Source organism: Primulina tabacum, chromosome 14, assembly GCF_025594145.1.
Source record: "Primulina tabacum isolate GXHZ01 chromosome 14, ASM2559414v2, whole genome shotgun sequence".
Lineage (NCBI taxonomy): Eukaryota > Viridiplantae > Streptophyta > Magnoliopsida > Lamiales > Gesneriaceae > Primulina > Primulina tabacum.
The window spans coordinates 35,652,391-35,668,921 of NC_134563.1; the positions used below are offsets into that span (position 1 = coordinate 35,652,391).

Below are 16,531 nucleotides of genomic sequence, written 5' to 3' on the forward strand. Positions count from 1 at the left end.
AAAGTTTTCTTTTGCTGTAATAGTGTAATTAAATTCTTGTAAGAAATATGTCGTCCTTTGTGTTTGAGGAAATACAGCGTTGTTGACATTTAACCACCACTGCTCCTCCAAGCTACCAAATATTCCTGAGTCTTCCCCATTTTGGCTATTTTTTAAAAGCCAAAAATTCAATACGCTTCTTTTAAAGGGAAGAATTTGGCTAAAAACCCTTTGCCATGAATAGACAGGACAATTGTGATCATTTTATTTCCACCATCCTCTCATTTATGGCCAGATAGATAGTAAAGCTAGCTACTCGACCGGCCTCTAAATTCTAAAAAAAAATAATAAAACAAAATATTAGAAATATGATCACATTCAAGAATTTATGGTCGGCACGGTAAATATTGAATCCGACTCCAATGTTATACCAAGCGATGATCCGATTTATTGACAAACCCATTATACGAAAACTTGACGGGGCACAGTTCGAGGTTAACGGTTGACAAAAGGGTGTTCTCTCATGATATTAATAGTCTATCATATTGAACATCAGAAAACACATGCATGATGTTTGACTCATTTCTCAGTCATGATCATGATTTGTCTGTCATTAAGCAAAAGTTATAGATTGAGTTTCAAAGATTATAACTTTTACTTGAAACAGAACCTGATCCCATGATGGCGGCGAGGGAAGATTGAAATGTATCGAGTGTGAGCTTTCTAACACTTGATCTTTTCTCGAGCTCGAGTTCATCAGAGAGCATGGGCTAGAGATGGCCTTATGATGGCTTGTCTCATAACCGGTAACCGATAAGCCGGTTCGTCTGATTATCAATGGGATGTTTAAGATCACATGGAGTTGTATAGACACTGCATTTTTACAAAAAACGTTTTTCCGTATTCGTGTGTAGTTTTTTGAAAATTTCATACGCCCCAACTTATGTTCCGACGGTGATTAGAAGATGATTTGTTCGCTTATATGAGAAATATGTTTGTGGAAATATGAAATATTCGAAAAACCACAAAAGTGAGCAAAAGATTTCGATTGAATATACGATATATAGAATATTCTAATGTGCTTAGGCATGGTGAGGGACTTATCATCAAAAGGTAGGGTTTATTCGGTAATGAAGGCTCGCTTCTAATGTGACTTTACGTTTTTTCTTCTGCAAAGATTGTGGGATTAAAATAAAGAATCTATCCTCATCCAAATATTTTTTGTTCTCGCTTTTCCGAAGGGTCGACCATACATAGTTCTCTGGCTTCTCGATCTCCGATGTAATTTGAAACCATGAGTCATGGCAATTGAAATTGTACATGTAACAAGCTTACGAAGAGGCATAATATTTGAGCCACCCTTTAGTCCAAAAATGTAGAATTCAAACTTACGACGTGCATAAAGCTTTATGCGAGTTTATACGTACGTTGATAGTATTTCATTCTAAATACAACTTATACTTCTGAAATTTTTGAAGTTGCTCGCTTTCTTGAAATTTTTGAAGTTTTCATTTTCTAGAATACTTGTGGATAACAAAACTTTCCCCGAGTATAACTCGGACACGTTACCTCCATTGAAGAAGTCGAATTCCATCATGCAACGAATTCTGAGCCCAATCCTATGACTATAATTCTGGCACGTTGCCTCCAGTGAAGAAATCGAATTCCATCGTGCAACAGGTTCTGAGCTCAAATTTGCTGTCAGCTGACATTATTACGCTTCAAGCATTAAGCATGATCTTTGCTACAATCTAAAGGAAAAGGAAACATAAGCAACATGAATTTGATTTGAGTCATATTATGTGTGTACTGTGTAAAAGATGAGATATGTAAATTTACCTCATTCAGTCAGCATCACCTAGACTATCACTTCCATCCCCTCTCTTGGATATAGGAGCATAATGAGAATTACCCTTTTTCTTTTGAAATGCAATTTCAGCATTTTTGTTTAAGATTGCCATTGGACACGGATAAGGCTGCTGCTGAAAGAGAGGACCCTGAAATTCGAAGTTTCATGGAACAACAATGTAACAAAAGGAATCACATACTGATTATATGCTCCCCGTAAGGACTTGCGTCACATGTCACTAAAATAAGAAGCAGAAATTCAGGAACCTGTGCGAGCATAATGAGAATGACCCTTTTTCTTTTAAAACACAATTTCAGCATTTTTGTGTAAGACTGCCCCTGGAGACGGATAAGGCCGCTGCTGAAAGAGAGGGCCCTGAAATTCGAAGTTTCAGGGAACAACAATGTCAACAAAAGGAATCACTTACTGATTATATGCTCCCAGTAAGGACTTGCGTCACATACCACTAAAATAATAAGCAGAAATTCAGGAACCTGTGTTTTCCAAGGAACATGCAGTTTTAAATGTAAGACGGGGTCAGAGAAACAGAGAAACATTGAACTACGTTATGTGCTTGTACTCAGGCATCGAAAGTAACAAGGCATCACATCGAAACTCACGCTAACAAATATTTTTTGGGACTTGGCCTTTTTTTTACCGTTTCTTACAGTTTTCCTCATCGTGTTTCTTGTCGTACACTTTGAAGGAAGGTATCCATTAAAAATAATGGCTTTACATACCATGGCAGTGGTATCTGCTGCTCTTGGTTGTACTCCTTTAAGTCCAACAACCCTGTAAATTTAGCAGTATGCTAACTCAAAAGTAGGAAGTGCACCTCTTTAAGATCTCAAATAACAACTAAATTGGGCGATTTTGATGAGCATATTTTGTAGCTCTATAAAGTAAGCATCAAGGATTATTAGTAGCAATGCTTGATATGAAACCAGTATCATACCAGCCACCACGAGGAGCATCTGAATAGGAACTGGGATCCATTGGATCCAACTCATCATCCTCGGTATAGGCTCGCTTCTTCCCGTCCTTTTTATAGCCTCTACTAAGTGGTGCCTTTAGATCAGATCTGCACTCCAAAATATGGCAATTAAACTAGAGGTAAAATATATAAAATCATATCTCCCCTAAGACTACACCCATGATATTCATCTAAAAGAATGAGATGAGATTTGAGATGCAAAAAGCACCCACCCACCCGACCTTCATCTTGTTTCTACTTTATCATTACCAGTTTGCAATTTTTTGTCCTTTTAAAATTAAGAAAACAACATTTAACAAATGAACTCATAGCGTCCTCCTCAACAGAAACAAATTTTTTGCCGCTAAAGTGAAAGCTCACCATATCAAAACAGGAATGATACAAAGCAACGTGAGAGAATATATATGAATTGGACGACTTAAACGAGAATACCTGAGTTTTGAAGACTTCTTCTCCAAGTCTTCTTAACTTTTAGCAGCAGTGGTGGTTTGCTGCTGGCTGTTTATGGGGGGTGATGAATACTGGGCTAGTGGAAGATTGTGAAGTCAAGACATAAAAGGCAAATTTAAGATTTTAGGCTTACATTATAGGAAAAAGAAACAAAACGAATGCACAATTCTATCCTCCAAAATGTCGAAGATAAAAAATAACCACTCACAAGAACTTAATATGGAACTCCTAAATTATATGCCACTAAACAAACCTTGTCCAGTGATGGCAATAGCCCCAAGACTGGACAAGATCCACTCCCTAACCCACCACATCCCATGCATTTGGGAAACTTGAATAGCTGATCTCTCAAATTTCCAACCACTGCAGTAGCAGAGGGTATCCTGTCATAAGGTTGTGAGTTGAGTTGCTGTTGTCCACTTGGATGCTCCCATTGCCACAAAATAGTCTTTTGATTGTAGTAATACTTTTGGCCCGAGAATGCAGTGGTCTTACATTTGTGTATACTTCAGTTTTAAGAGAACGAAGAACAGAAAACTAATAAATATCAGATCATTTGCATGGAAGGTTGAGAACATGAGCATCATTGGCTTCTTCAAATAATGATATTGATAAAAAATAAATGGCACATATAAATTTCCAAATGAGAGTCAATATTAAGAAACAGCTAACAGATGAGATTAGAATCATATAAACACGCATATATTATGGATCAGGTGAAAAATCCCCGCAAGTAGAGAATATTGAAGATTGCTTGTCAAGCTGAACAGAAAATAAACAAAGAAATCAAATTACTTGATTTTCATCCACAGAAAATTTGATCAATACAGATAATTGGAAACGATATAATACATTTGATGAAACTATAAAATAGTACAATGGCTTCTACAATTTTACCTGCATCATTACAATATCTAGATTTTTTTTAATTATTTAAACTGATGGTACCTGCTGTTTCATCAAACGCCTCTACCCAATTTTCTGGAAGAGGAGGTGTAGCCAATAAAGAAATAGAAGCAGTATTGAGAGGTCTCTCCCACTGACTTGTCCCTGAGTTCTGATTATAATAAAATACAGCTTCACTTCGGGGTCCCTTGCCTCAATCTACAGAATAATTTGGAGAAGAAAGACTAATAAGCGATGAAATAACAGAATGATGCTACAAGGTAACTCATGCGTTTGTTACAATTCCATAAAAGACTAATATGGAAGCATCGATCAAGAAACTGATCTCTTGTTAAAATTCCATAAAAACTGAATAAGCATATTATATTCATATCAAAGGGTTCCAACAAACGGGTAAATAAAGGGAGAATCAACGGGCACGAAAGATGGATGGTCTTTTATCAAAGCAGATTTCAACTAGCTACACTACGGTTCATGTTTCAGCTATTTCATTCCAAAAAAACAATATTCATAATTTTACAATAAAATATATCAGAAGACAAGAAACAAGTGCTTATGCATCCCGGACGCAGGAAGTGACAGAGTCTCCAACCTCTAGAATCCAAAGTTCCATATCACAGTTTAATAAATAGCCACGAAGATATCATAAGGAAGCATACATGAAAATAAAAATTAAAACAGCTAGAAAATTACTATATAACCCAAAAAGATAGTCATGTAACCATGAGTTTGTTTCCTAACTAAAAACTCTAAATAAACTAAACAGGACTAAAAAATACAATAAAAAGGATAAACTAACACGGTCTGACATGGCAAAATTCGCTGCATTCCAATCATCTTTCGGGATACCCCTTGCACTAAGCTTTTGCTTGAGATTTTCAGGTAAGTCTTCAGCCATTGACTTCTGTCCTGACTCACAATCAAGCTCTGCTTTATTTTGGCTCGTTTTCTGGTCATCTCTTTCTGATGATTCAGAGAAGCTTTATGCCAACTATTTTTCAAGGAACTGATTCAGGGAAGATAGCTTTTTGTACCGTGGTTTACAATGTTGGGGATGGAAGCACCACAATAAGCACCTCCACGAGGAACTCCATATCCATTTCTAATCTCTGAATTGCGTAGCTAAAAGAAAAAAAGAAAGAAAACCTTACCAGATTTAGTCATTTATAATACTTGTTAATTTTTTAGCTAGATATCCTAGACAAACAGAATTTTTTTTCAGGATTTTTATTTATTTTTCATCATATTCCTCCGCCATATAAGGTCGGAGAAGGACAAACTGCTAACAAAAAAAATTACTGGAAGGATTTGACAAAAGCTCAAAAGTTTACTTAATGAAAGATTGTCTAGCATCCTTCATGTATAAGACAAAAGCTAAAATTCACTTTAATGTTGAAAAGTCACGACTGTATCCATTAACTTATAATTAAAATGATGATAATCTCACCATATATTTTTCAAATAATTATTCAGAGTGAAACAAGAAACAAGGAGAAAAATATAAAGGGTGACCCAAATACAGAGAAATCGTAGAGAAGATACTAAGTTTGGTCAAGGATGCCACTGTCACACAATAATGAAGCTTACAATGCACTGTCAGATTCAGTTAAAAAGAAAGCATTTTTAAACAAAAGACTAGAATACATCGGCAGTGAAATATGTGAATTTTGTGAGCAGGGTAACTTGATCAGGATGGTAACAAGTTCCACTTGGTAATGTAATAATGGTTACACACTATCCTTGCTACGATCAGGATAAATGGCAAGGCTGAGAAAGGCTTGTTTAAAAAAAAACATAAAGATACCTTGCCCAGCTATTTCGTTCAAATTGATGAGTTTATCTTTGTTACTGATTTTGAAAAAAATTCACTATACTGAACCAAGACTTAACCACAAAGTAGGTTCACCTATTATCAAGAAAATGGAATGCAGTATAAGCTAACATCCCAATCACATTTATTATCTGCGGATTAGGACAAATATTTTAAAAGTTTTCTCAAGCAATTTTTTTTCCAACTTCGTTTCCTATAAGCGTTGCAGGTCTTCCATATCTGATTATTTATGCAAAAATAAACCCGTAAAAAAATTGAACAGTATTCAACCATCCTCCGCAAAGGTAGGCTTGCCATATTTTAAAGCCATTTCTGTTCGATGATGAGTGGCCATTTTAAGTAAATGTTCCTGTGACATAAAGACCAGTTGCAGCAATTAATTCTCTGAAATCATACACGCAAAAACTCATTCTAATGCTGATTTCATTATACCGATTCCCCACCTAGGGGCTTAAACCTATAAGATGAAATCTTCGTACAAACCTCTGGCTCTGAATAATCTGTTGCGTGGAAATTCCTAAAAAGTAACAGACAATTGTAATATAATTAGAGCAACAGCAGGATACCAACACTAAAGAATAATTATTAGGACATACTTGTTCATGAAGCACAGCATGCCGAGCCGCAGTTTCAATATTACTTTTACTCTCAAATTCTGCTTGAGAACCATTGGATATGGAGATATACTGGTGTGGAAAAGTTTGAGCACTTGAGTGGGGAAGAGGAAAAAGATTACTCCTAAAGTCAGCAGCTGACAGAGAGATCACATCGTTAGATGGTGGTACTGGTAATATATTTTGCAGGGATTGGGTTCCTTGGGGAAGCAGCTGATCAGACTCGTTGCCCATAACTGAAAGTTCAAAACTTTCAGTATAATCTCGGGATAAAATTTACATTTAACATTACCAGAAGGCATTGTCATATGTTTGCACAAATACTCATCTTCGAAGTTGACGGATTCAAACATAAAAACCACAACTAGATTACACTTTGAGAATCCAATAACTAACACATTAAAAAAAGATACAACAAAGATTTATTCACACCTAGATTGCAGCAATTACAAGAAAATCAGCGACAATCAGAATGAATTGAACCTGCTTCAACTCTCTGAATACATATAAGCACTTCGATAGATCTTCAAACGGTAAACTGGGCGGGCACACCCTGAGACGAAGAGGAATTTGATGATGGGTAGGTTGGCAACTGGTAAGGAAGCTAAAGTAAGGAAATTTCAAATTACCATTTAAAATATTTTAATAATGAAGGAATTGAAAATGAATCGACTTCTACATAAATTTCAAAATTCAAAGGTTAAAAGTGCATTCATTGCAGGATCAACCTGCAATAACCACATAATTTATAAATCATAGCCCAAATTTGTGCTATTGAAGGGCAAAGTACATATATAGCATATAATATCAACTTCGCAAAAAATCCACATGTAGTTCTGTGATTCTAACGGTAAATATATGGTTTTGTAGTTCAGCAATAAATAGCACACATAGTTGCCCTTTATGGATCATGTCAACTCTGGTGCTCATCCGGAAGGTCGGAAGGTGGTGCTAGTCGAAGGAATGATTTAGGAAGAGGAACATCCGAAAACTTGCGGAGTTTCTGCAAGCCCTCCGCCGCCTGTGAAACCTGCATATTCTCAAGGCGGAACTGAGCTTCTTCCACCTCCGTGCTTGGCTTCCTTATTTCCTTCTTTTTTGGTGAAATATCCATTGGCATTGTATAAATTACACTGCTGCTGGAGCTTCCCTTAACCCTTTCTTGTTTCTGCTTGTTTGAGCAGGCAACGTGCATGGGGGAAGCAGCGTGAACCATCTTTCCTCCGTGTTTATCTCGAGTATGGAGGAGTGTCTGAGTAAGATTAATAGCTACTGCTCGACTGCTATCCTCCGGTTTTTGTGTCAACACCGTCTGCTGCTGCTTGATATTTGCTTGATCCTAATAAATGGGGAAGATTAATATATGTATTTTGAAGTTATGTTATACATTCATAAACATCAAAGATACTTCAGGCCTACACTTCAAATTTTTGAAATACACCCAAACGGTTACAGTACCAGCTTTATATGTCATAATGCACACTCATCACCAGCGGATAAGCAGACTCATCCACTGGTTAATGTGTAAAACATTGCTTACTTTTTCTTCAAAAATTTAAATAATTTTTGGATAAGCTGGTGCAACATTTTTTCGACGATAATATGCGTTCATTGAAAGAAGGATTTAAGGAAAAATACATGTGTGAGGAAGATATTCAATTATCATGATTTTCGACAAACATGCAGTACAGCATGTTGAGATGTTATATCATAAAATCTTAATAAAACCGTAATTTTTATTTTTCTTTATAAATTTACTTAGATTAGCTCAGTAATAACAAGATTCGGATTGAAAAAACTTTAAGCTAGAGTAGAAATGACCTTGCACTTGCATCTATACCAGCAATATATTTGTGCCTAAGTGAGATCTGAATTTTATCCATCATGTAACAAGAGTAAAAAATGTTCCTCGTTATTTCATAAGTTCTGAGTATGCACACATGCTATCAGTAAGGCTTTGAAAGGCATATCATGAAGTAAACGACTTCTAACTCAGAATGCCAAAACAAGACAATATGCAGCAAAGAAATAAAGAAAAGATCTTCATACCTTCATCAAATTGCACGTTAACCTCCTCCTTTCTTTCGCTCTATGTATTGCATACCTAATTCCATGGGTGTCCATGAATCCACTGGGCCACAGTGCAGCAAGCTGCATTGATAAGGGCAAACATCAACTTTTAATCTATAGCCTTTATGAAAACAACTGGCTTATTTAACGTGATGGTGTCCATTTTTCATTTTTTTTTTCATATTTTAGAAGGGATACAGCTCTCTAAGTAACCTTAAATATCAGCAAAATAAGAAAAGATATTAAAATAATGGCAGCATAAATCCGCAACACTCTGCTGCATGTTTAATTCGTGTCATTTCCCCTGTTTGCAAAAGATTACAATGATTATCATTATCAAACCACGTAAGATCTTTTATTTTACTTATCACTTGATATAATGTGAGATACATGGATAGTCCTTACTCAGTGAATTGCAATGTACTGGATGGAAGGAATAATTTCAATGTCAATGCTCATACAACAAACAGACGCAAATACTGGTTCGTGCAATTTAATCGCTCACGTTTCCGAAACTAACTCTTGAGTGAACATGTGAAAAAATCTGTACATGAGAGTGACTAACTATAAACGATATTCTGCAAACATCTAGCAGTAAAGCACGTGAGATCTTATAATAGGTCATACCTCTTCGTACAAGACTTTGACTTGCAGACCTGAATTTTCTTCTATTCTCTGGAATGAAAGAACTAAAAAGTTAGGTATACAAGATCAAAATTTACTGGTGGAAAATCCCTTGAAGGAACAAGGGAAAATTATCTATTACCTCAGCATAAAGTTCATATAGGTCACAAATTTTATCCTCCAATGCATCATCCATGCTGTGTTTTCGTATCAAATCTTCTTTTTCTGCAGGACCAGATTCTCGAAAATAACTAGAACTTGCAGTTAGCTTCTCAACCTGCAAATTGTGTGAATATTCAAAATCAAGAAACAAAAATGAATATTGACACTCAAATCTCTTCACAAGCACAAATTATACAATATTGTACAAAATTTTAAAGTTTTTGCTTGTTTTCATGTTTAGAATGAGATATCTTTATCTGATAGGTAGCAATATACCAACTAAATCTCAGCTTTTGAATCTGAACAAGCTCAAAATAAAAGGCATACTTTGTATTTCATGAATGGAATCCACAGCTTAACCATCTCTTCAACTTCTTGTCTGATCTTCCGCACTTGTTCATCTTTCTCCGGTCTGGCTGATAGGCCTGACTCATCCATGACTTTAAGGTGTTTCTGTCAAACCAAAGAAGTATGCTTGATTAATCAGTAAAGATGGAGATTATAGCAAATCAACCATGTACAACACTTATATGCAATTAGTTCCTAATATATGAGACAAATAGGATTCAATAAGTATAAAAAAAAACTCGATACAAGGTGCTTGAAGGACCTAGATATACCATTTGCAGCTGCCTCAAATCCATACCACAAACATAAAATTAAAACAAACATATAAGTGAGAAGGAGGCTAAAGCATGGAAAAATAAATCAGCATGGATTTGTTTTGAGGGGGTAGATGTCTACAAATGGGCATCTTATAATTAAACCGATGAGTAACAACCGATATTCTAGATTTCACATTCTATATTGGGTAATAAATTAACAATACAACAAACAATCAAGGCTTAAATAGAGAAAGAAGAAAATATTTCACCCTTAAATGCCATGACACAACTTGGCAAACCAAATAGGATGGTTTTGTAGATAAAGATCTACAAAACGACAACCAATTCTTACCATGTATTTTATTTCCTCCTTTAGATAACTAATATGTGACATTTCCAACTCCCATTTATAATTTAATGTTCATCACTTTTGACATCACATTTATTTATGTTATAATACAACAACACATAAGTCTTTATCCTACTAGGTGTGGTCAGCTATACGAATCCTTCTACGCCATTGTGTTTTATATCTTATTATAACCTAATTTATATTTAGATAATGCATATCATGCTTAACTGTTCGTATCCAAGCCTTTTTAGCATCCATCCCCGCCTATTAACGTGGGGATTAGTCATGGTCTCGCATCTCATAACTGGAGCTTCTATCGATCGCCTTTTTTATGTGTCTGTAACATTTTAGGCGTGTCTCTCTCAAATTTTCTTCTGCGGCATGTCTCCCTAATTTGCATTGGGTAATGGTTAACAATGCTGTTAGAATATATTATTGTTAGCTCTCAAGGGTAGATTAGTCATTTTACTCTTTTTGTCTTTACCCTAGCTATATAAACATATTTCTTTGTATTCTTTATTCAGTTTTATAACACTGTGGCTTGAGCTTTTCGCTCACTCTCTATTTCTTCATGGTATCAAAGCCTCCATCTCATGGATCTGTCAATCGTAAAGAAGAACTGTTAATCTCATCCACAGCTTTTGCGGATCGAATAACACTTTCGCTTGAGCTTTTCGCTCACTCTCTATTTCTTCAAATGCAACAAACAATCAAGGCTTAAATAAAGAGAGAAGAAAATATTTCACTTTTAAATGCCATGATACAACTTAGCAAACCAAATAGGATGGTTTTGTAAATAAAGATCTACAAAACTACAACCAATTCTTACCATGTATTCAATTTCCTCTTTTAGATAACTATTAATGTTCATCCTCTTTTGACATCTCATTTAAATTATAACAAACCAACACACAAGCCTTTATCTTACTAGGTATGGTCGGCTCTATGGATCATTTACGTCATTGTGCTTTATCTCTTATTATAACCTAATTTATGTTTTGATAATGCATATCATGCTTAATCATTTGTATCTAAGTCCTTTTAGTATCCCTACTCGTCTTTTAATATGTATGCTAGTCATGGTCTTGCATCTCCTAACTGGAGCCTCTATCGTTCGCCTTTTTATGTGTCCATACCATTTCTAGCGTGTCCTCCCTCAAATTTTATTCGGTAGCGTGTCTTCCTCATTTATATTGAATAATGGTTAACAACTGCAACTAACATTCAAGGCTTAAATATTTCACCCTTAAATGCCATGATAAAACTTGGCAAATGAAATATGATTGTTTTGTAGATAAAGATCTGCAAAATGACAACCAATTCTTACCATGTATTCAATTTCCTCCTTTAGATAACTAATACGTGACATTTTCGACTCCCACTTATAATTTAACATTCACCCATTTTTGACATCTCATTTATGTTATAATACACCAACACACAAGCCTTTATACTACTAGGTGTGGTCGGCTATATGGATCCATCTACGCCATTCTGCTCTATCTCCTATTAAAACCTCATTTATATTTAGATAATAAATATCATACTTAATCGTTTGTATCCAAGTATTTTTACTTTTTAGTATCCTTCTTCGTCTTTTAATATGGGTCTTAGTCACGGTCTTGCATCTCCTAAGTGGAGCATCTACCGGTCGCTTTTTTATGTGTCCATACCATCTCAGCCATGTCTCGTCCAATTTTTCTTCGGTAGCATGTCTCCCTCATTTATATTATAATCGGATATCAAAATGTAATTTGTTCAACATCATCCCAAGTTTGGAAATGTAGCAATAAATAGTAAATAAGCCTACTAGTTTTTCGTGTTGCTGCTAGGGGTGTAAGTAAATTGAGCCGGCTCAAAATATTCAATTAGATTTTGAATCGAATTCAAACATGTTCAAGTGTTTTTAAGTCTAAATTATTTAGTTCGATGGTACATAAGTTTTAATGTTTTATTAATATAGTATAATTATATGATAAATAAAAATATTTCGAGTTTTTTGAGTCATTATTTTCAAACAATAGTTCAAAAACATACTCGAATATTTCTACCTTAGCTCGAACTTGAGCTCTAATTCGAGCCAATATTTTTAACCATTTGACTTCAAATCGTGCTCGAAGTTGAAATATACTTATTTGAGATTGAATTCAAGTTTTAAATGTTTCTTAATATTCAGATCGATTCGATTCTTTACACCTAGTTGTTACGACTATGAGGATGGTCAATGTAGCTACTTCGCACAACCATCTTGTTTAATTAAGCATTGTGCCAAGCTAAACAGCTAGACACCCAATACTTAAGTTTCTTTACTAGTTAAGTGGTGTTCCAATTAATTGAAACGCTAACTCATTCAACTACGATAACGGAAACCCATACCGCAACTAAAACTTCTAATTAATGGAACGAACCCCTAGTAGATATTACCAAAACCATAACTATGTACTTCTTAGAGAAAGCTTTACCCAAAAAAAGAGAGGAATACAATTCGTTTTTAAGCATGGACTACAGATCGAATAACCTATACCAACTTGCACTAATGATCCAAGTTTTATGAGGGATTCATCTAACATGCGGTAGAGCCAGGACCCGAGTTTAGGGAGGAAAACATTTTTAATCAACCTTTTCATAATCTTGAGGAAGTGCAACAAGACAATATTAAATTAAAGTTGGAAGGTTTTCTTAGAAAAGTAATAAGTAACTTCCAAGCCAGTGGGGGCAGTAGCCCACCCTGGCTTACATGTTCTGTTCTAAACCAAAGGACATCATCAATTCACATTTTTCATGAAAATAAAATTTGAAAGCCTTGAGCAGGAAAAATGCCTTGACACATTATGAGGGTTCTAGATAATTCAAACACTTCAGATTGCGAAATATACACGCAATGGAAGTCAAGAGAAAGTTGAACTCTCGATAAACAGAACAGAAATTTCACTTTTCTGTGTTTCTGTGCAATGGCAGAATCAGCTTGCTTCATAGAAGATATATGAAGTATTAGATAAAAATTATAAATTTTTGGCAATCATGTAAATTTGTGTTCAACACAACAATCCATCATAAAGTTAAGACGGCATTGGTTGACGTTTCTACAAATCATGCCCAAACAAGCATCTATTTCAGAGCAATGCATTTCAGAAGAAATGTGTCATTCCGTTTTTTGGTCTTTAACATTGGATTTTCTCTCAGCCAACACATACCTGTCCCTCATGAGATATCTCTGTCATCATAAAAATGTAAGTAATTAAAACAGCAAATTTCGTGAAGATAGTAGTTAATAAAGTGGCTTGCTTCATGATTTTCTGTAACTTTCTCCAAGTTTAAATGCTTCTAGCCCGTTAATGAAGTGCTCCTCTTGAAGAAATTTGACAATAGCCACATACTGTAAGTACATTGCAATCTTTATAGCCAAGATAGCAAAATCATGGGATCGTATCATTGCTATTGATACCAATGAAGAACGGGGGGAGCAATACAATATAAAAAATGCAAGACTATAGATGCTTTATTAGTCAATTTTTACAAAAAGAATACCTTTAGCGTCCTAAGCTGCATTAAGTGGCCAACAATGTCCATCAGACGAAGAAGCACGTGCTTTGGCATCTTACCATAAATATCTTCCTGCAGCATAAGCAAAAAAGATAATTTCTCCCAAACAAAGCCTAATGGAAGCACAAATTCACAGGATTATAATGTAAGCAATTAGGTACAACAACTAATATGAACCAAGAAGACATTTGCAAGCCATTAAGTACCGTCAATCTAGCAATTTTGGCGAGCATCAGCTTTATTTCACGCGGAAGCCTCCTTTTGACTGCCTGAGAAGAATTATCAGGATCATGGACTTCTTTTGCCGGTGGTTGGACTGTTGATTTTCCAAAGCATACAAGAAAAAGTTAAATATTCTGGCCAAGTTAGGGGTCAAGGAGGAAAAAACAGAATAACAAGTGAAGTAATCAAATACATTCGTCAACTATCTTTTTCAACTCTACAATGGCCTCATCAAGCAGATCATTTTTTGCATCGAAATCAGATCCTTCTATTCCCGGTATGAAGGGTACATTCTGCAAGTCAATATTCTTGCCCTGCCTGATAGCATACAGTTCTGCAGGATCCTGTGCACTAGTTGTACTGTCAATTTTATTCTTCGATGGAAATGAAACCGCTGAAGCATTTGACGGAAAGGCCTGAACTTTTACATCTGTCACAGCCGCTTTGAGTGACTGACTTCTTGGGTTTTTATTCATTGATGATGACTCTTTTCTACCTTTGACACCCAATTTCACTTGTTTATTCCCGCCATTTCCATCATCACTTCCGCCATGACCTTTTGCCAAATCTTTGTGCCTCCTCTTTCTTGGCTGCTGGTTATGTGATATGGTGGGCTCACTACATTAAATCAAGGGTAAACAATTACTTAATCGTATAAGTGGTCTGAAACAGGGAAACTTAGAAGACCGACTTTCACATAAAGTAAAGAGTTTACAGAGTGCCTCGAAAAACTCACATGTGCTCCAATTTCCCACGATTGACGAAAAAACCATCATGTTTTGTTTCAATGGTATCGACCTTGAAATAATCATCCTGCACATATGAAACTTGTAACGACCTTAGCAAATAATGCATAAAATCTACTTTCAACTGTCCCGTAAGCTTAAGTACTGTTTCTACAGTATAACTAAAGGATTGTCGTGAAACACCTACCAACTCAGTATCATCTATGAAGGAATCGTCTGTATCATACTCATCATCATCGGGTACGTCATCTAGCATCCCATCTTCATCATCACTGCTTCCACTACCCTGTAAATTCGACAAAAGCACATGAAATGGAAACAAAAGATTACCCAGTTTACAAGGATTAATTTTTTAATTGAACATTAACATGATCAAACAAAGTATTCGTCAATTGCCAATCAAGGTTTAAATTTAGTAAATAAATTTTCACGGGCGTTACAAACATTAATTTTTTTACAGAAATCTATCTTAATGATATGAAAGAAATCATTAACCACGTAATGATTAACCACGTAAATTAAAGCAAAATAACCACGTAAATAATTAAAGCAAAATAACCCAGTTAGCAAAGACTGATTTCAATGAACTTGCATCACTGATACTGCATCCATATCAACAATGCAAGCAAGATCTTTCTTTGTTTCGAATGTGGAAAAAAAAACTTTATCTTTACCATGTACCTCGCATTAGCATAAATCGTTCAAAAAACACACATGCATCAAACAAAAGCACCGCCAAAATAAAAACCATGACGCGATGCCATTGAATTAACATGAAATCGTCCAAAATAGTTCCACATACCGCATACATGCGCTCGATTCTCTCAATCACATTGTTCAAACGGCTGGACCCAACCTGCCGCGTTGAGTCGTTCGCCTCTTGCTTCGGCTTCGGCAAAGCCGAAGCCATTGACGCCATTGATATAAGCGGAGGCTGTGGTTTCACCAGAGGACCAGTAACTGATGTGACAGCCTCACCTGAGTTGCTGGAGTTGGCCTCTTTCTGAAGCTGTTTCCAGGAAACGACCGTCGTTTCTCCAGGAACCAGCTCTACTCTGAAGCGGATGCGGTCGCCGGATGACTCAACTGTTGCAGCCGCTTTCGGGCGGCGGCCTGGTTCCGATGCAGAGCCTCCACCGCTTTGTTCCATAGGTGGAATTCGGTTAGGTGACGAAAGGGTGCAGTGAAAAGTGAGGGAGAGGGAAACGACTGCGTGCGTTTCTAATATGTAACGGCTGCAAAGGAAAAACTAAAATATTATTAGTTTTTAAAATTTTCAACCCAATTTCACCAAATAATAAAGAGGGAATCAAAAAAAGGTGTGGATTCTTGTAATCCAACAGGAATGCATCATTAATACCAACATTCAGTTGGATTCTATTCAGGCATCTTACATCTATACATACACAATATATATATATATATGATTAAGTTTTTTTAAACAAAGTTCATCCAACCAAACATTTATTCAAAAGAGTATGGTCTCTTGTGAGACAGGTCTCCCGAATCTTTATCTGTGAGATGGGTCAACCCTACCGATATTCACAATAAAAATTAATACCCTTAGCATAAAAAGTAATATTT

The 16,531-nt window shown here is 35.8% G+C and overlaps 1 protein-coding gene across 1 annotated transcript; it reads right to left on the minus strand.

Moving 5' to 3' along the window:
- Positions 1 to 1,991: 1,991 nt before the first annotated feature.
- Positions 1,992 to 16,116, minus strand: LOC142524324 (ubinuclein-1-like). Its single transcript, XM_075628265.1, has 18 exons — positions 15,750 to 16,116; positions 15,135 to 15,233; positions 14,938 to 15,014; positions 14,395 to 14,819; positions 14,186 to 14,295; positions 13,965 to 14,051; positions 9,807 to 9,932; positions 9,460 to 9,594; positions 9,321 to 9,368; positions 8,673 to 8,774; positions 7,107 to 7,962; positions 6,606 to 6,859; positions 6,493 to 6,526; positions 5,213 to 5,300; positions 4,978 to 5,127; positions 3,255 to 4,376; positions 2,784 to 2,909; positions 1,992 to 2,620 (listed from the first exon to the last, which is right to left on the minus strand). Exons 1-11 carry the CDS (start codon positions 16,095 to 16,097, stop codon positions 7,537 to 7,539), a joined length of 1,983 nt encoding a protein of 660 aa, XP_075484380.1. The 5' UTR covers positions 16,098 to 16,116; the 3' UTR covers positions 1,992 to 2,620; positions 2,784 to 2,909; positions 3,255 to 4,376; positions 4,978 to 5,127; positions 5,213 to 5,300; positions 6,493 to 6,526; positions 6,606 to 6,859; positions 7,107 to 7,536.
- Positions 16,117 to 16,531: the final 415 nt, after the last annotated feature.